We start from the raw sequence: 20,845 nt of genomic DNA, 5'->3' as shown, positions 1-20,845 counted from the left end.
TATATTACCTGGAATGTCATTACCTCCCTTCCCTTAGGTATTGTAACATTACCGGCGTTTTGGACTAAAATGCCCTTAAATTTTTATTTTTTTTCAAAAATATATTTCTTCTGTCATTAAATAATAAAAATTCTACGAAGGTTAAATTACAAATTTATCCTTAAATTATTTTAGATTTACAAAAAAAATCTATAATTAAAATTTTATAAGAAGTTCAGGGGTTAAAATTTTTTTTTACCCTTTCATTAAACCTTTTTTATATTTTTAATTTTGTAAAAAATATATAAATATTATGAATTTAATTTTTTAAAGAAAATATGTAAATATTTTACAATTTGTAATATTATACAAATATATAATAAGAACAATTTGGTCAAATATACATTCCAATAATCTTTTATTCCTTTAACCAAACACGGTAATCTTACATTCTTGCTAAACCAACCAAACACAAAATATAACATTTCCAGTAATCCTATTCCCTGGTAATCTTTTATTCCCACTGGTAATCTTACATTCCGTGAACCAAAAGCACCCTAAAGCAAAGCTTCCAAAAGATCCCTATACCCTCGGATCCACCCCTTCCCTACATTCAGCCAATCCCTCTTTCAAATTAATTATTTTTTCCAAGAAGGCATTCTTCCCCTCTTTGAATGAGATACCCAGCATTTTACTAACTTTCCATGTAGCTAGAGCCTCTTCCAAAAATAGTGAGAATTTTGAAGAATACACAGTAGGGAAACTAGCCACATCCAATGCTTCCCTAATCAAAAGCCTTCTCGTTCTTCTATTGCCATTCCTTGCCACTGATCTAGATTGATTACCTTTTACAACTCCTTCAGCACCCCGAGAATGCTGTGACTGGTCTACTTTCGAATTGTGACTAGAAACCACCTTCATCCTGATTCCCATTTGGTCTTCTCTCCTGGGTATTAGGAATAGGTAGATTACTCGTAATAGGATTGATTCTAGTCCTGTTGTGGTCATTCGACTCCGTAAGTTGCAATGTCCCATTTTCTCTGCTCGGATTAAACCACACCTTTCTTTCTCTAGATCTTCTATACACTCTAGAAATGGAACCTCTATTCCACCTTCCTATATACAAACTTCTAGACAAGTGATTGAAAGGACTCCAACTCCTTAAACCAATTGCAAGAGACTTCTTATTACATCATTTCCCCTGGATCTGCCCATATGAAGCGTCAAAGCTTCCCAACCCTCCTCTGTTTCTTCTTCACTGCTAGATTCTTTGTTCAGGACTGCCACATCGTCTGTAATTTCCTCATTTAACTCTTTGGAAGTTCCTCTACACATAGGCTGAATTCTGTTAATGACCCCACCAGGATTCGAAACATACCCCAATTTGATTATATTAACAACAGGCCCAGAAGGTGAAAATTTAGAGTTGTTTGTGGTGGGCTCACTCAAGTCCACTGACTGGGCTTCATCATTTTCATTTAGAAAATCTTTTCTTAACCCAAGACCTCGAAAATCCCCTTTAAATTTCAAAATTTCATCTGGTGAGTCTGACATCTTAGCACCACTAGTTTGACCTTCTACTTCCTGCAACAATAAATGCTCTCCCCCTTTGCCGCCTGACATAGTTGTACAGTTATCCCCTACCAACCATCTGTCTACTGTGTCCCTAGAATCCACAGCTATCAAATTTGGATTACCAACTCTGTTTGAATGCCTGTCTTCTTCCTCCTCTGATAATGCTTCGATACTGGGCACACCATCTCCGGCCACCGTAGAATTATTTGCTGCAAAGCTTTCCTGTTTGATACTAGCCGACCCCACATTAATTTTCACCTTAAAAGATCTCTCATATGAACCCAAGGTAACAGTTTCCTGTATATCAGACGGGCTGGCCACCTTCAGCAGAGCCCTTGCCACCGTCAAATCCTCCCTATTGACCGTCGACTCATGAATATACACCAGCTTCCCCCACCTTGAAATTAACTTTTCCAAAAAAGAAACATTCCAGCATAATAAGGGGATTCCAACCAATTCAACTGAGCAAAATGCCATCGGAACACCTTCTTCGTTCATAAGTGGATCAAGCCAATCAAACCAAAAAGCCATTTCCTCCCCTCTACTCGACCTTGCTTTCTCTAATTCTTCCACCGAACCAAAAGTTAAGATACAAGAATTCCATGTATAACCCCATTTACCTCCCTTGACCATGATTCCATCACTAGCTAACCCCTTCACCACTAACTCCAAATCAAAATGGGTTTTGATAATTCCAGTCAATAATCTTTTAACCCAATCATACTCATCTAATGGGATATGCATCTCCCACAAATTCCTCAGCCCTGCTTCCTTTCCTGGATGACCCTCCTTAATCTCTTTACTCGCCTGGACTTCCCTTCGCTCATCATAAGAGACTAGTGCATCCTTATACGATCTCTCATCCCTCAATCTACTGAATGACTCTGATCCGACTCCTCTTCTTGAAGTCACTCCCTTATTCAACTTATCTTCTTCCCTTCTGACATTACTATTATCAGCTTGCCTGAACATGTTCTTCTTGTACTTAGCTACTCCAACTGAGACTTTCTTTCCATCTATCCAAATACCATTCACATCTGCTATCGCCTTCTTCAACCCAACCTCCTTCGCAAACTGAACGAAAGCAAATGTATGGTTTCTATAGTTCTGCTTCTGCTTCCTGGAGCTACTCGGAATGTAAACTCGTATAACTCTACCTTCTTGTTGAAAGATTTCCTTCACTGTTCTCCAAGTTACCCTGTTACTCAGATAGTTGACAAACACCGTCCTCAGTTAATGATACACTTCCTGCATTTTATCTCTCTTTTTTGCCTCTTATCATGATATAGCTTGAGGCACTGGTGGTTGAGGAATAAATTTCTCATTCTTTTTCTTGGAAGCATCTCCTGGGCCACATCTATTTTGTCTTTCATTGTTTGGCTATGCTTGGTTTGTGCAGCTAGTGTTGACATGGATTATGCTTTAGGCTGTAGCTTATATTAGTATTCACAATTTTAGTTTTTCTTATCTTAGGTTCACTTTGTACATGGAGAAGTTCCCGAAGTTAACCGAGAATTGCGTGGGTATGAATACCAAATGCATATGCTTCTAGATAGATTGCTTAGACATTAAATTCAAATACTATTGGGATGAGAGAGGAATTTCTGGCTTTAAAGTTTTTAAGTACAGGTTGAAGCAGCTACAAGGGCAAGACAATTTGACGAGCTGGAATCAGGCAATTTATTTTTCTTTAATGGAAATTTTGTAAAAGATTTCTAATTGTTTAGATTACTGACCATGATGTTTATACAAGCTATTTTATCTATGGTCATGAGGAATATGGAACACACTTGCCCATACATGCACATAGGCACATATACATATGCAAACAATGTTCTCAGTAATGAAACACTTCCTGCATTTTATTTCTCTGCCTCTTATCATGATATAGCTGGTGGCACTGATGGTTGAGGAATATATTTCTCATTCTTTTTCTTGGAAGCTTCTCCTGGGTCACATCTATTTTGTCTTTCATTGTTTGGCTATGCTCGGTTTGTGCAGCAAGTGCTGACATGGATTATGCTGTAGGCTGTAGCTTATATTAGTATTCACAATTTTAGTTTTTCTTATCTTAGGTTCGCTTTGTACATGAAGAAGTTTCCAGAGTAAACCGAGAATTGCGTGGGTATGAATACCAAATGCATATGCTTCTAGATAGATTGTTTAGACATTAAATTCAAATACTACATGTTTTATGTATCTTAGTCACACGTTTGACTTAATGTTTTTCTTTTTTCCCAAGGCTTGTATGCAAGGACATATCAAACGGTCAAGAAGATAAATGCATCCCTGTTTTTAATTTGTATAATCCTACTGTGGCTCCTACAGGTAAGTTAAATTGAAATGCGAAGGTTGGGCATATACTTGCTAATGGGACTAGATTCCCTTGCTTGCTAGAAAAAATATTTCCTGTATTTAATAAAAGGCTCTTTTTATCTCTGCATTGTCAGCCAAGCTAATAATATATGCATTGCACTTGGAAGTGAATTTGTTGAGAGAACCATCCACAGATTTCCTCATAAACTGAATATTACATTAATCTTTTTATATTATCAATTTACTGCGTAAAACTGTTTGAGACCTATTTTTTTATTTAGGTTTTTGTGTTTTTTTCTTGTTATTATTGCATATCCATTTCTCCAGGTAGGTTTGTAGGGCTAGTGAGACTCGTACATTTAAATTATAAGAATGTCTGAAGAAATATTTTTATAAATCCATAAACTAGTTTTGAGATATTTTGAAGATATCGGCATTCTATACGTTTCACTAAGTTGTCTACCTTTTCTCTCAAATGCTTATGGAAGTACCACAATATGTGCTACATCAAAGAATGCTTATTTATGAAGGATATGCTTTTACCTCAGCAAAATTTCATTTATGCCTTAATATTCCTGTTAGAGATTAGCTTCCTAATTTAGAAAGATCTTTGTAAATATTCTACTTAGGATCCCTAACTTTAAGGGATTAGAATTAGTCCTAGAATCAATACTTACCTAGTTTAACAGTTTTCTAAGATAAGGTAGCAGTGTGTATATTTAAATTATGTAACTTTCTACAAGCTAGTGTACGAGAATGATGAAATAAAATCAGTTTTAACATAGTATCAGAGTTATTCCAGCTCTTCCTTTCAAGTCCAATTACTCGTTTTTCAATCATCCTTCTTAGCCTTTTCATTCCCTTCAAAGAACCAAGTTTCTACCTAACAAAATATGGTGGATGATGCCGATTCTAGTAGAGTTGAAACCATTCAAGGAGGCACAATTGATGAAGGAAGTCATTCCAATACTGTTGGTGACTTATAAAATATTCAAGTCGCCTATAGATTGAATGGTAAGAATTACCTTAAGTGGTCACAGTTGGTTCAAACGTTCCTTAAAGGAATAGGAAAGTTCAGTCATCTCCTAGGAACTGGCTCTAAAGAAGGAGACCTTAGATTTGAAGCATGGGATGAGCAGGACTCACTAGTCATGTCTTGGATGTGGAATTCAATGGTGCCCGAGATTAGTGACACTTGTATGTTTCTCGGGACAACCCAAGAGATATGGGAGGCTGTGAAATGGACTTATTCTAAAGTCAAAGATGCTGTCCAGGTATATGAAATCAAGAGCAATATTTCATTCACTAAACAGGGAAGCATATTCATTACAGAATATTCTAACCTGCTACAAAACCTTTGGCAGGAGATAGATCATTATCAATGCATCCAAATGAATTGCAATGAAGATGCTGCAAGCCTAAAAAGGTTTACTGAGAAAGAAAGGATTTATGATTTCTTGTTGGACTAAATATTGAGTTTGATGCAGTGAAAGTCTAGATCTTAGGAAAAGAGGATTTACCTTCACTGAGCGAGACCATTGCTATCATTCGGGCTGAGGAAAGAAGAAGAGGGGTGATGGTAGTTGAAAGTAGTCAAATAGAAAGTTCAGCCTGGGTCACTAAGGCTGTGAATGAGGAATCAACACGCTTGGAACAACAAACTTTTGAAGGAAGACCAGAAGCAACAAGAATGGCTAATAAAGACTCTCTATGGTGTACTTACTACAAGAAACCTCGCCACGCTAAAGATAAATGTTGGATGTTACATGGAAAACCTCAGTCAACAAGTAAGAATTTTACCAAGAAAGGGGGTTCATCGAGAGGACAAAGTAGAGCATATGCAACTAAACAAGTTGTTAAAGAGGCTGAAGAACAACCTGCTGAGTTCAACAGGGAAGAAGTTGAAAATTTAAAGAATGTACTGGAATCCTTAAAGAAATCTTCCTCTACAAGTAAAAGCAATTTGGTTTTCTCAGGTATATCCTCTTCCTTTTCCAAGGATTTTAATGTTTCGAAAATATCCACTCACATACCTACTCAAAATTCATGGGTAATTGACTCGGGAGCCACATACCATATGACCAATTCCTTAAATTTCTTACCTACACACCCTGTCCTAGCAGCAAGAAAATCGCAGTTGCAGATGACACTATCATAACAGTTGATGGTCAAGGAAATATAGCCATAAGTGAAACCCTTTTACTTAAAAATGTCCTTAATGTACCAAAACTGTTTACCAGCCTTATATCCATATAGAAACTTATTAAAGATAGTAATTGCAATGTTTTATTTTATCATACACAATGTATTTTTTAGGAACAAGAAACGAAGAGGATGATTGGGCATACTAGGGAAATAAACGACCTATACTACCTTGAAGAACCCATTGGACCAGTTAGGATCTTGGATACCCAACCTCTGTCTCTCTTATCTGAATCTACAGCTAATAAAGACCAAATCTGGCTAAATCATTTTCGCCTTGGTCACCCACCTTTTAAAGTTTTAAAGACTATGTTTCCCTCTTTGTTCAATTCCTTAAGTATTGAAGATTTTCATTGTGAAGTGTGTGAACTTGCGAATTACATGCGTTCCACTTTCCCAGCAATCAATAAAAGAACTACTAGTCCATTTACTCTTATTCAAAGTGATGTTTGGGGGCCTTATACTATTCCTAACATAACCGGGGCTAGATGGTTTGTGTCATTCATAGATGATTATACTCGGGCTACTTGGATCTTTCTTCTAAAACAAAAGTCAGATGTTAGCCCCATTTTTAAAACCTTCTATACCATGATTAAAACCCAATTTGGGACTGAAATAAAGAGATTCAGATCAGATAATGCCAAAGACTACTTTAACTGTGTCCTATCTCCTTACTTTCTAGAGAAGGGTATCATCCATGAATTATCTTGAGTTAACACCCCATAGCAGAATGGTGTAACTGAAAGGAAAAATGGTCATATTCTTGCCACTACAAAAGCCCTCCTATTTCAAAACAAAGTCCCTAAACATTACTGGGGAGAGGCAGTGTTAACTGCTACCTACATGATTAATAGACTACCCACTAAAGTCCTCGAGTCCCAGAGTCCTCACAAAATTCCACCCAAATTTTAGCCCATCTTTTAACCTAAAACCCAGAATATTTGGTTGTGTTGCTTTCGTTCATATACAATCTCAGGGAAGAGGTAAACTTGATCCAAGGGCACTAAAATGCATATTTATTGGCTACTCTTCTACTAAAAAATACTACAAATGCTATCATCCACCTACAAGAAAATACTACACCACTGCTGATGTCACCTTTGTTGAAAATGAGAGTTATTGTTCCTTATCTTCAGTGGGAGATATCATTTAAGGAAGATAAAGATGTTGATCTTTTCCTACTTCAACTCCTCATTGATTTCCCTACTCCTACACATTCTGAACAAATACAGCAAACACATCCTGCCCAAACACAGTCTGCTCAGCCTACTACTACAAATTGTCCATAACCAAAACCCAGTACACCTCAACCAACTATCCTGGACACTACTCAGCCTGTGCTGGTTTATTCATGGAAGAAGGCACCTATGCAGATTCAATCATCCTTTTCTCCTGCTCCTGTGCAATCTGAGGTACACTATGAAACTCTTCATGTTCAAAATACCGACAATGATATATCTAATTCTGATTTTGAATTTCCATTGTTATTAGAAAAGGAAGAACCTATCCTTTAGTCACAGAGCTTTTCTTACCAGCCTAAACACCATTACCAGCCCTAAGATTGTTTTCGAGGCATTAAAGAATGAGAATTGGAAAAAGGCTATGGAAGATGAAATGGAAGCATTGGAAAAGAATAAAACCTGGGACTTAGTGAAGCTGCCAGAAGGGAAGAAAACAGTGAAATATAGATGAATATTTACAGTTAAGTATAAGTTAGATGGCTCCTTGTAAAGGTACAAAGCAAGGTTGGTGGCAAAGGGATATTCTCGGACTTATGGAATAGATTACCTTGAAACTTTTGCCCCTGTTGCAAAAATAAATACAGTAAGAGTTCTACTATCCTTAGCAATTACTCAAGGGTGGAATTTGCAGCAGTTTGGCATCAAGAATGCCTTCTTGCATGAAGCCCTTGAAGAGGAAGTGTATATGGATATACCACTTGGATATAAACCGAGTGTTGGACAGACAGTTTGCAAGTTGAAAAAGGCTCTATATGGACTAAAGCAGTCTCCTAGAGCTTGGTTTGGAAGGTTTGCTAAATTGATGATGAGACAAGGATTCAAACAGAGCTAAGGTGACCATACTTTATTTGTGAGACACTCTTCTTCAGGGGGAGTAACTGCACTCTTGGTGTATGTAGATTGCATAATTGGCACAGGGAATGATCTTGAAGGGATTGGCAGTTTGAACATTTGTTTGATAAAGGAGTTTGAAGAATGGTTTGATAAAGGAGTTTGAAGTTAAGGAACTTGAGAGATTAAAATATTTTCTTGGTATTGAAGTGACACACTCACAACAAGGAATCTTTATATCCCAAAAAAAGTATACTCTGGACTTGTTAAAGGAGACTAGAAAATTAGGGTGTAAGCCAGCAGAAACACCAATAGAGGTCAACCATAAGCTTGGAGATTCAAAAGATAATGATGCAGCAGTTGTTAGGAATTCATTTCAAAGACTTGTGGGAAGGCTTATTTACTTATCACATACTAGACTAGAGATAGCATATGTTGTTGGAGTTGTAAGTCAATTTATGCACAATCCTAAGGAATCGCATCTAAGGGCAGTGACTCAAATTTTGCAGTATTTGAAAGGACACCAGGCAAAGGAATTCTGTTTAGAAGAGGGGGGAATTTGACTCTGGAAGCTTACACTGATGCAGACTATGCTGGGTCCATAGTTGATAGAAGATTAACCTCTAGATATTGTACTTTCTTTGGAGGAAATTTAGTTACTTGGGGGAGCAAAATGCAGAATGTTGTGGCTAGATCAAGTGCAGAAGTTGAGTTTCGATCTATGGCTTTGGGAATTTGTGAGTTACTGTGGTTGAAGATCATTTTAGAAGATTTGAAGGTCAAATGGGATGGACCAATGAAGCTATACTGTGATAACAAATCAACAATTAATATTATTCATAATCCAGTTCAACATGACAGAACAAAACATGTTGACGTGGATAGACACTTCATAAAGAAGAAACTTGACAGTTATGTTACCACTGGAGATCAAGTTGCTGACATACTTACCAAGGGTCTACCTGGTAAGTTTTTCTAGAAGTTGACAGACAAGCTGAGGATGGAAGACATCCATGCCCCAGCTTGAGGGGGAGTGTCAGAGATTAGCTTCCTAATTTAGGAAGATCTTTGTAAATATTCTACTAATTTAGGATCCCTAACTTTAAGGGATTAGAATTAGTCCTAGAATCAATACTTACCTAGTTTAACGGTTTCCTAAGATAAGGTAGCAGTGTTTATATTTAAATTCTGTAACTTTCTACAAGCTAGTGTATGAGAATGATGAAATAAAACCAATTTTAACAATACCACATATTTGATGACCTCCATTTCCTTTCTCCGTTTATTCCTTTTTCATATTTTCAAACTTATTTTTTTTAATGGTTCATCTTTGTAGGCTTTAAATATATCAAGTCCATTCAATTTGCCAAAAATGTGAGCATCCCACCAGATGCTCCTGGATGCAAATGTAGAGGAAAGTGCACAAATCCAGAGTCATGTTCTTGTGCTAAACTTAATGGTGGCGACTTTCCATATGTTTCTCGAGATGGTGGCCGGTAAGATTTGAATTATATGGTTTTGAGAAGTTGGGAGCATTGCTGAGTTGAAATAACTTACCACAAAACCCTATACCGTGTCAAGGTCTAGTGTTAATTCCCACAAGATCATGCCCTTAAGATCAAAAGTCATTTGAAAATAGGTTGATCCTTTGTTATGCCTTTACTTAGTTCTTTTCTCCTTCATTTAATAATTTGCAGATTGTTTGAAGCAAAAGATGTTGTATTTGAATGTGGTCCAAATTGTGGCTGTGGGCCGGAGTGTGTCAACCGTGCCTCTCAGAAGGGACTAAAATACCATCTTGAGGTATAACACCTATAGCTGCAAAGAAGTGCATTTGGGTATGCAGTTGCATACTTGCATTGACATATTCAGTAAACTTTTTCTTTCTTACAGGTCTATCAGACTAAAGACAAAGGATGGGCAGTTAGAACTTTGGACTTTATTCCTTCAGGTGCACCAGTTTGTGAGTATGTTGGAATCCTAAGGAAGAATGACGAGCTTGAAGATATTTCAGAAAATGACTACATATTTGAGATTGATTGCTGGCACACTATGAAAGGGATTGGAGGAAGAGAGGTACAGTTCAAGAGAATAACTCAAGTAGTTTCATAGAGTTAGACGTGCGTAACCATCCATTTATAATTCCGTAACATGTGAACTGAAAGCATACACTTGCATTATTATCATGATTTGATAGCTTATGTGCAGACATATGCATGCTAATTGATAATAGAAACAAAATAGTGGAAATGTTGTGTATTATTGCCTTTCCTTTTCTTGGGTAAATCATGTAAATATCTTGTTCCTAAAGTTTAGAAATTAGATTACTTATTTTTAGGTAGAGTTTAGTTCCATGCTTTTTTGTCTTATACATCTAGTCTATGAAATAGATGCGTAACTAAGCAGAAAATTGTAAGTTTTGGGATAAAGGTTATCTTGTAGTTTAGTTTAATTCTAATTCCTAACCGTGAATGTAGATAAGAGATAATAACAAGAGGTAGACTAGTTTAAGACTTTAAGTAAAATACTACTTCCTTACCGTTATATATAGTTTGACGCTACCTGTGTAAAATCAATTTGTAATTTTGTGAATAAAATTACTTCTACATAAACCTATTTTCTACATGGTATTAACCTAAGGTACCGATCCTATTTCACAAACCTTGCCATCCATGACGTCCTTGGCTTCTTCCGAGATGATCTCGAGGCCTCTTGTCCATACTCCCAGTCCAACCCTAATCGGTGCATCACCAACGTCGATCACTTGTCACCTTTTGAATGGTAATAATTATATTGCCTGGTCCCAGTCCGTCCGACTGTATATCACTGGCTAGCGTAAACAGCAACATCTTTTGGAAACGACACCTATTCTGGATGTCACCAATCCTGAGTACACCAATTGGCTCAGTGACAACACCATGATCATATCTTGGCTAATAAACTCGATGATCCCTGAGTTGGTGGAAAATTTTCTACTATACAATACGGATGTTGAAATTTGGAGTGCTGCAAAGGGAACATATTCGAATTTGAAAATTTCTGCTGTGTTGTTTAATATTGGATGTCAGATTAATAATCTCAAACATTAAGGTATGGGTGTTACCCAATATTTCAGTATGTTGTCTCATTTTTGGCAGCAACTTGATTTGTTTGAGTCGCATGATTGGCGTTATGAAGATGATTCTAGGTTGTTCAAACAACTTGTTGAAAAGCGGCGAATTTTTCAATTTTTATCCGGACAAAATAAAGAACTTGATGAAGTCAGGGGGTGAGTATTAAGTGTGAAACCCCTTCTTTCGTTACGAGAGGTTTTCTCTGAGGTTCGGAGGGATGAAAGTAGGCGTATTCTAATGCTTCCCGATATGGTGGCTACGAAAGGGTCGACATTGCTTACCCGTTTTAACAATAGTTCTTGACCAAAGAAAGGTAAACCATGGTGCGAACACTGTAAGAGGATTGAGCATGTACGAGACAACTGCTGGAAATTACATGGAAAACCGGTAGATTGGAAATCTCCTAAATGTAACTCTCACGGCAACTTTGCATCATCTATCGACTCGCATAGCAGCTCTTTCAGCAAGAAACAAATGGGGGAATTACGACACTTGTTTGGTCAGTTGAATTGGGTTCTGATTCTACGAGTTCTGCTCCTGAAAGTCAAGCTCCTCTTGCCCCTTTGGCTAACAAAACGACTCTACTACGTGAATCGTGGATTTTGGAGCAAGTGATCATATGTCAGGTAATCTTCGGCTTTTTCAGACTTTTCAGACATTACAATCTGATTCTTATATTCGAACGGCAGATGGTTCTCTTTCGAATATTGTAAGCAGTGGTTCAGTTTGGATAAATTCAAACATTCTTTTAAAATATGTTCTTTATGTCCCTAATCTTGCTTGCAATTTGACTTTTGTGAGTAAATTATCTGTTGATTTGAACTACAACACCCGCTTTAATTTTGATATGTGTGAATCTCAGGATTTGAGCTTGGGGAAGGTGATTGGCAGTGCTAAACTTTGTGGGGGACTTTATCTTCTTGTCGAAAGTCTTTCTATTCCACATCAAGCTTGTTCTAGTTTGGTTGAACCTTCTACCGATATTATGTTATTGCACTTTTGATTAGGACATCCTAATTTCTTTTACCTTGTCAAGTTGTTTCCCAAATTCTGTTCCTAGTTTTTTTTATTCTGTTCCTATTTCACAGCCTTTTTTATTTAATCAACCAGCCAAACCAGCCTTGTTAGTTGAACTAACCTTGTCAGCCAAACCATTAATTGTGCCGCACCGTCAAGGAGAAGCTAATCTGCCCCAAACCATTCACAAAACAGGTTTGTCTTTGCATTTTTTCTAGTCCCAAAACACTTGTTTATTAAAGAAGACAGACAAACCACCGAAGTTCGCATACAAAGTGAGCACTGCCAAGAGTTGGAACCAAGCACTGAAGAAGGTAATCAGTGTTTTTCGAATGAATTGAATTCTCAATTGATACTAGTAATTTACCGATTGCTCAAGGGAAGGGAGTAAGGAGATGCACAAATTATCCAATTAATAAATTTGTTGCATATGGGAAACTAATGTCTTGTTTTAGAAATTCTACATTCAACGTGGAAAGTATCGTTGTTCAAAATACAGTGGAAGAAACTTTGAAAGACTCCAAGTGGAAAAAGCGGTTGAAGAACTTTTGGCACTGAAAAATAAGAACACTTGGGTTATAGTTGATCTTCCTAAAGACAAAAGATTGGTCGGCTGTAAATGGGTATTCACTGTGAAGTACAAGACAGATGATAGTATTGAAAGGTATAAAGTGAGACTGGTGGCAAAAGGGCTCACTCAATCATATGGAGTAGACTATCAAGAAACATTTGCTCCTGTAGCAAAGTTGAACACCGTAAGAGTGCTGCTATCATTGGCGGTTAATGAGGAGTGGATGCTTCATCAACTAGACATAAAAAATGCCTTCTTAAACGGGAACTTGGAAGAGGAAGTGTATATGCGAGTTCCACCGGGAGTAAATGCAAACAGCCAACAGGTGTGCAAGTTACTAAAGTCGTTGTATGGTCTTAACCAATCTCCTCGGGTCTGGTTCGACAAATTCACAAAGGTAATTATTCAAGATGGATACAAACGGTGCCAATCGCATCACACCTTGTTTGTGAAAACTGCATCCAACAAGAAAAATACAATTCTAATTGTCTATGGATGATATCATAATAATCGGTGGTGATGTTGTGGAAATAGAAAGATTGAATAAGTTACTAGCAAGGGAATTGGAGGCTAAAGATTTAGGTATGTTGCAATACTTCTTGGATATGGAGGTGGCAAGATCAAAAGAAGGAATAGTCATTAATCAGAGAAAGTACATTCTTGATCTTCTTTCAGAAACAGGAATGGAAGGATGCAAAACCGACAAAAATGCCCATGAAAGCAAATCTAAAACTGGCGAAAATTCCCGTGGAAGCAAATCTAAAACTAAGGGAAGAAATGGGTAGTCCAGTGAACAAAGAACAATATCAAAGACTATAGTAGGGAAGTTAGTTTATCTTTTTTCTTACTAGGCTGAATATAGCTTTTCCTGTAAATATAGTAAGTCGATACATGAATGACCCAAGAGAACAACAACATTTAGAAGCAGTCAATCGAATTCTGAGGTATCTGAAAATGACATCGGGACATGGATTAATTTTCCGAAAAAATGAGAATAGAACAGTAAGAGTTTTCATAAATTCAAGCTAGGAGAGTTAACTGACAGAAGATCCACTACAGGTTGTTGTTCATTTGTTTTGGGAAATCTAATAACTTGGAGAAGTAAAAAGCAGGTAGTGGTTTCTCGAAGTAGTGCAGATGCATTTGGAATTTGTGAAGGAATCTGGTTACAATGGTTACTGAATGAGCTCGAATTATGTAACGAGCCGATAAATGTTTTGAACTTTAGAGTGATAGCAAGTCTGCTATTAGTATCTGAATCACCATGACCGAACGAAACAGGTGGAGATTGAGAAACACCTTATCTCTGAGAAGGTGAATGGTGGAGCAGTAAAACTTGACTACTTTTTTACCAAAAATCAGTTGGCGGATATTCTCACCAAGGCACTTCTGAGAATTACTTTTGATGAAATAATATCCAAGTTGGGTCTCTATAACATCTATTCCCCAGCTTGAGGGGAGTGTAAGTTATGGGATAAGGGTTATCTTGTAATTAAGTGTAATTCTAATTTCTAACCTTGAATGTAGATAAGAGATAATAACAAGAGGTAGACTATTTTAAGTAAAATACTATTTCCTTACCTTTGTATATAGTTTGACACTACTTGTGTAAAATCATATTGTAATTTTGTGAATTAAATTACTTCTACAGAAACCTATTTTCTACAAAAATACCATATAGAATAGCATTCTTTTCAACATCGTATCCGCCCAATCAATTTTCTTGGAATTATTTTTTCCTTCTGAAATTTGCTACTTGTAACTAAGGCCTTCATTGCCACAACCTTTTTTTTGGCAATCATCTTTTTAACTGCAACCTTATTTTCTTTTTCCTTTTTTGACAGTAAAATTGCTTTTTCTATACAATTTTTTTTTTGTAGACCTTCATTGTCTACCATTATGTCGGTAACCATTTGTCACCCTTGCCAACCCAGTCTGAACTGTAATTTTTGAAATTCTACTTTTGTTAGCTTCTCATCGAGTCCATCCATACTAGGCTTTCATGCTCGTTTTCTGTTCTTTTTACTGCATGTTTTTTGATCCATTATGTGATTGCCTTACTGTACATGTATTTGAGTATATTCTCTAATGCATTTCCCCTAATAGAGACGATTAGGAGATGTATCTCTTCCTATGTCAAACTTCGTGGATGAAGACGAGGAAAGTTTAGAAAGTGATCCCGAGCCTGAGTTTTGCATAGATGCCAGTTCTTGCGGTAATGCTACCAGATTTATTAATCACAGTTGTGATCCTAACCTCTTTGTTCAATGCGTCTTGAGCTCTCACCATGATGTGAGACTTGCCCGTATAGTTCTCTTTGCTGCGGATAATATTCCTCGCATGCAGGTTAGTCTCCATAAATCTGACATTTTTTCAAATTTATTTTGAAATATGGAGCATTCTGTATTTGAAATTTAAAGACTTTATGTGAGTTTTCCGGAACCCTACTCGAGAGACAAATCAAAATCATGTCCTCTTAAGTCTGCATAGAGTGCTTAAGCAATGTGATACTAAATAGTGGAACAATAGCAATCTTGGATACGTGATGTTTGTAAAAACTAATTAAATAAAATGTAAACACTTTTAACTTTCTATGAGATGTTGAACTTACCCGTCTAGTCCTCTTCGTTCAATGATGTTCAATATGTATGTGTGGTATGTGTACTTGCGGCGTGTGTTATATTCGAATTTCCAACTGTATTTCAATATTGATTCTGCGTATTTGACAAACAGGAACTTACATACGACTATAATTATGCAATTGATAGCGTTGTCGGTCCTGATGGCAAAACAAAACAGCTTCCTTGCTTCTGTGGTACAGACGAGTGTAGGAAACGGTTATATTAGACTATGCAACTTCCCGGATATGGGATTCCGGTGAGGGGTAGCCCCATTCGTACCTCCTCTCTCTGCTGGTTTAGTTTATTTTTAACTTTCTGCATAAAACAGAGGGTTTTGGCAAGAATGTCGGTCTACATGTTGGACGGTTTCTATTTTAATCTCATCAGAGTCATGTATGTGCGTGTATTGATGAAAAAAGAAACACTGTCACGTTCCTTCTCCTGGACTGATCTGAATTACATCCGAATCACTTCAAAATTACGAAGTTTCATTTACCGGATGTTTAGGTATTAAAAAAGTGGAACTTTGAGCCACTTTTGAGTGAAAAAAAACATGTTATGTAATGGCATTATATTAGTGGATGTCTTAAGTCACACGTGACTCTTTTAATATCAACTTTACTTCTATTGCATGGAATCAAAAACATACCTTGATCATTACATTTCTTGGACGTCTTTTTATGGACAATGGTGTAAGCAATTTCCCTATATTTACCCATTCGAATTCGATTGGTTTCTTCATACATGTGCTTAATCCTTGCAATAACTTTGCATAATTAGGTACATTTTCAACATCATGCAAGGGTATCTTTACCTCAATTTCATGACAGGCTTCAAGGCTTTCTTTCTCTTACCAGCCTTTCTTGCTCCTCGTCATCCTTGCAACCATTTTTTGAAGTTTAAAATATGTTTTACCTCATTGTTAAGCTTTCTGATTTTTTTTTTTTTGGTATGATTCATACCTAAGATTTTTCACTTCTCAAGGTTGTTTGCGTTTACGTATTTTCTCCGTTTGAGTTATGTATATGATGGTGGTTTATCTTGAAATTTAAATTGACACTACGAGTCGCATCATCTAGTTTTCTAAGTTTTAAATATTTGCCTCTTTTTCTTCATCGAAACGCTAAGATTTTCCGTTGAAAATTTTACATGTTAGCGATAAGATATTCTTCAAGAGACATGCTCGAAGATTTTTGTTGTAATAAAGACGAGTTAAGCTAATATTGCTTATTAAATTAGATCATCGTCCCACAACTGAAATTAGGGTAACGTAACAACTTAAACTCGATTGGGTTTAAAGTGTTACATTAGACTGCTGGGACAAACATTAATTTTTAAAACCATGTTTGTTTTTATTTAAAACATTATAAATTCAGTTAAAGACATCCACAATTGTTATAAAATAATTTTACAAATCAAAGTTCTGTGACACATCATTTAAATCAAAATAATATAACTCAGAGTTTATAAATCTAAATACAATAATAAAGGTCCTATAAATACACTGCCCACTAAAGTAATAATACAATACTCTAGAAGGAATGCTGGAAGTCTTGCTGTGATAGTGTTCCTTGAACGACTTAAACTGCAAATATGGAAACGAAAACATCCGAATGCTGAGCTTACAATGCCTAGTAGTATAATCGTCAATATAGAATGATATTATTAATATCATAAACATAAGTCCAAATTGAAAGCACCATTGAAAGCTGTTTGCGATGTCATAAAGTCATCCTTGCTGGAGCTGCAACTAATCAAGCGAAAGATTTGCAACAACAAGCTGCTGTGCGTAAGACTTTGCAATGGAGAAAACCTTCCTATGATTGGGTCAAAGCTAATATCGACGAAGCAATGAGATGGGAGTGACGGAACGACCGCATGTGGTGGGCGGTGCACGCTGCTTTAAAACATCATGAAATTTGGGATTCAAGAAGATCGAGGTAGAAACAGACTGTATCGAAATCTTTAATGTGTTGGTCCACGAACCATTAGCACTAGAAGGTAATGCCATTGCAAACGCAACGAAATTTATGTTGAACCAAGCTTAGGAGGCGAAGATCCGCCATGTTCGGTGCAAACTTAACAAGGTCGCAGATTCTTTGACGGCTTTAAGTCAGGGTAAACAAGTTAGAAACTCTTCGACTCACCCCTAGTAATATTATTTTTATGCTTGAATGTGACACCTTGAATTAGATTGAATATCTTATATTACTCAATAAAAATAAAATAAAATAACTATATTTAAACAGATAAAAGTTGAATATCTAAGCATGGGATATACTTCTTTAAATGTTTAGGTATGCATACGTTATTCAGAAAACCCAATCGCTTAACATCAGGCACGCATACGTTAACGCTCAATCATTCTAATAGACTGTATTAACATAACGGTTAAAGGGTTATGATGGTGGTTGAAAAAAAAAGGAACTTGGGGAAACAGTATAAACTTAGAACTACTTCAAGAGATTTTAGTAGCAAACCTTTAAATGGTTGAAAGTTGTTCTCTTCAGCCCTCTAGGTCAATGTCCTCTGGCTGTGATTTTACTCTATAACTGCGGCCACCTTTTCGTACAACTGGAGTGCCATTTGTTGTACTTGTTTCTGGTGTAGCATCTTCACCGTCCTCGATGTCACTGATACTGCTTCTTACAGTCATCTTCCTTTTCCCGAATTCACTGATACCGCTTCCTAGTTGAAGGATGCCAGATTTTCTCTTTGGGATAAATGTCACCGACTTTGGAAGATCACGAGGTGTTTCCTCAGGCTCTTACAATGATTCTGTAGATTTTGAGTTTGGAACAAGCTTAAGGACATCCTTCGAAGTTTGAGCATTAGATTCTTCACCAACCTCATTTGATGAATCAAAGCTATAACATGTATACCTAGAAGGATTACGTAAATAATCTGGAAGTCCTCTGTCATTTTCAGCAGGAAGCGATACGTCCGAATCTTCAGAATGATGATCCTCAGACTTTTCAAACTGCTCTTCCAAATCATTTTTAAAAGCACAGTCAAACCTCACACGCTTTTGTGGCTTGGAATCTGTACCGGTGTTCTTTCTTTTTAATATAGACCTCAACTCGCAGCCATTATCGGATGCCTTCACGTCTGATAATTCTCTAATTTCTGAATTTGACATACCACAATCATTAACCTTCTGAGCTTCTTCATCATCTTCTTTTAGTCTGATTTCTGCTGCCATATGATTTGCGCGGTGGTCCTTGCTACTGGTATTGTTGAATGCTCTTTGAAGGATATTATGAGAATTCAAAAAAGACCCATGATCAGAAACGTCACTCATAAAAAGGCGTTCACCTGCCTTTTCCCTGCCTGAAGCCACTATGTCATATTCATCTTCCTCTTCCTGTCACACACAGTAAACAAACATCAGCTCAACTGCAAATAGATTGGAGGCAGAAAAACAGGTGGGGTGTGTTCTGAACACAAAAATGAAAACTCACAGGCACGCTGGACACATAATATTCATCAAATTCTCGACAAGTGCACTAAACATCTAAGAAACAATATCTCCTATACTAACTTAACGTGTACAATTACTTTTATTGTCATGAATAAAGGTAGAGCGAAAAATAAATAAATAAATCAATTCATGTGAGAACAATTAAAGTTGGCCATAGTCACAATGTAATTTAGCTTAATTCAACACCGTAAACGCATGATACTAAGTTTCAAACCATCTTCGTAAACTGCTTCAGATGTGCCTAATGAATCCATCTATATAAAATGGTAAAGACTGCAGGTTTTCAATCATCTATATATAAAGTTCTTCCATGGTGTTCGTAAACTGCTTCAGGTGTTCGTAATGCCAGTTTAGTTGAAGCTCAAGCTATTTTCCATGGTGTCCGATTGGCGGTGAAGATGAACTGTTCCTAGTGTTGTTGTAGAGAGTGATGCTTTCAATGTGGTAAATCAGCTTTTGAGCTCTTCATCTGCTCGAAGTGTTTTGCGGTTTTGTTTGTCTGAGGCTAGGCGGCTTCTTGATGCTCATCCGCAAGTTACAGTTTCCTACACTCGCAGGGAGGCGAATGGTGTTGCGCTCGCTATAGCAAGCTTTGTATCTCTCACTGCTCAGACATTGTTATTTGATCACAATTTCCCTTCATGTATTAATGCTCTTGTAATTGCTGATGCTTTTGTTAATACATGAAATACGGATTAAATTTAAAAAAAAAGTTCTTCCACCATAATTAACCTGATTCATTCCTATCATCCTTGATTAATTACACCTTCTCCGAACATAAGTGGAAGCTTCTGAATTTGCAAATAGCATACAACAAATTCATATTTGATTCACGTTACATGTAATGTAATCTTAATTTCAAAAGCGTAATAATTATTAAACGTTCGCATAATCCTCTTCTCTAGACAGAAAAGCTTCTAAGGCCACCCATCTAAGTATTTGCTTAAAAAATCAACTTAGCCGCCCCGATAATAAAACAAATCTTAATCTAAATAACAAGATAATATTCCTACAAGACCAGAATCAACAACCAAACAGGATGCAAACGGTTAAAAAACAAAATCAAAGAATAACTAAAGAATTTTATACAGTTTAGAAAACGAAACGAATTTTAATATACCTCATTGTCGAGAGTGGAATCCATTCCAATATAAGATCTGATATCCAACTCATCTCCATGATCGTCGATTTTTCTACTACGCGACTGACTCGAACCTCTATCATCGCCGTCGCCGTCATCGTTATCGAGATCATCCTCCAGTTCTTTACGCCTCCCACTCCTATACTTCCTTTCCTCCTTCAAGAACTGATCAAAAGACGACGAACACAATATATCCTCACGATCGACGGTGGATTCTCTCCTCCATTCCCTCCTCTCGATCTCGTCGTCCGAGAGAGACCAGAGAGGGGGCCGCTGCTGCTGCTGAGATGAAGAATGCGATGATTGGAGAGATCCGAAGAGTTTTTGCACTCGAAGTTTAAAACTATCGTCCATATCGAAGTTGGCTTTGGGAAGTGGGAACCGGCTTTTGGGATTTTTATTTATATTTCAAAGCCTGAAATAATTGATGGCCGGTAGACGGGTAGAGAGGAGTGGGATGAGATTGAACCGGTTTCTTATGGAACCCAATCCTAGTTGCTGCTTCTAATTAGATATTCCTTTCAGCCGGCCTTTCAAGCTGAGTCTGGCTCAATCGTTCCCTAATTATTTCTTCAATCTCAAAACTAATATCTAGGTGAATATATATATATATATATATATATATATATATATATATAATATCAAAATTAACTAATTATTATTTTGAAAAATAATAAAAATAATCATTTATAAAATAATAAAAATATAAGATACAATAAAAATAATTAGTTATTATAAAAATATACAATTTAATAAT

At 36.7% G+C, this 20,845-nt stretch overlaps 2 protein-coding genes across 3 annotated transcripts; one reads left to right on the top strand and one right to left on the bottom strand.

Annotated features, from left to right (window-relative positions):
- The first annotated feature begins 2,646 nt into the window (after positions 1–2,646).
- On the top strand, positions 2,647–16,029 carry LOC120178236 (histone-lysine N-methyltransferase, H3 lysine-9 specific SUVH4-like). The gene is made up of 12 exons (XM_039184156.1): positions 2,647–2,786; positions 2,844–2,943; positions 3,028–3,077; positions 3,184–3,229; positions 3,630–3,679; positions 3,797–3,882; positions 9,481–9,640; positions 9,842–9,947; positions 10,038–10,220; positions 14,952–15,191; positions 15,579–15,722; positions 15,797–16,029. Exons 1-11 carry the CDS (start codon positions 2,647–2,649, stop codon positions 15,690–15,692), a joined length of 1,275 nt encoding a protein of 424 aa, XP_039040087.1. The 3' UTR covers positions 15,693–15,722; positions 15,797–16,029.
- On the bottom strand, positions 15,900–20,614 carry LOC120178261 (RNA polymerase-associated protein LEO1-like). 2 transcript variants are annotated; one of them, XR_005521502.1, is made up of 3 exons: positions 20,068–20,614; positions 18,143–18,830; positions 15,900–15,912 (listed from the first exon to the last, which is right to left on the bottom strand). XR_005521502.1 is itself a non-coding variant. In XM_039184173.1 (2 exons), the coding sequence occupies exons 1-2, from the start codon at positions 20,440–20,442 to the stop codon at positions 18,234–18,236; spliced, it is 972 nt and encodes a 323-aa protein (XP_039040104.1). In that variant the 5' UTR covers positions 20,443–20,614; the 3' UTR covers positions 17,796–18,233. The 2 variants fall into 2 exon arrangements, 1 of the variants encoding a protein (XP_039040104.1); XM_039184173.1 differs by lacking the exon at positions 15,900–15,912 and having other exon boundaries at positions 17,796–18,830.
- Between the last annotated feature and the right edge of the window lie 231 nt (positions 20,615–20,845).

This window comes from Hibiscus syriacus, unplaced genomic scaffold (assembly GCF_006381635.1).
Source record: "Hibiscus syriacus cultivar Baekdansim isolate YM2019G1 unplaced genomic scaffold, ASM638163v2 tig00112344_pilon, whole genome shotgun sequence".
NCBI classification, from domain to species: domain Eukaryota; kingdom Viridiplantae; phylum Streptophyta; class Magnoliopsida; order Malvales; family Malvaceae; genus Hibiscus; species Hibiscus syriacus.
The sequence above is the reverse complement of the archived record's forward strand: the minus strand, read 5'-3'. Positions and strand labels throughout refer to the sequence as shown.

Excerpts from the sequence above, each read along its gene's own strand:
- LOC120178236 (XM_039184156.1), top strand. The coding sequence starts at position 2,647 with ATGGTTTCTATAGTTCTGCTTCTGCTTCCTGGAGCTACTCGGAATGTA. Across the intron at positions 2,944-3,027 it reads TCATTGTTTGGCTATGCTTG|GTTCACTTTGTACATGGAGA; the intron begins GTTTGTGCAGCT and ends TTCTTATCTTAG. Across the intron at positions 3,078-3,183 it reads GTTAACCGAGAATTGCGTGG|GTTGAAGCAGCTACAAGGGC; the intron begins GTATGAATACCA and ends TTTTAAGTACAG.
- LOC120178261 (XM_039184173.1), bottom strand. The coding sequence starts at position 20,442 with ATGGACGATAGTTTTAAACTTCGAGTGCAAAAACTCTTCGGATCTCTC. Across the intron at positions 18,831-20,067 it reads ATTCCACTCTCGACAATGAG|GAAGAGGAAGATGAATATGA; the intron begins GTATATTAAAAT and ends TGTGTGTGACAG.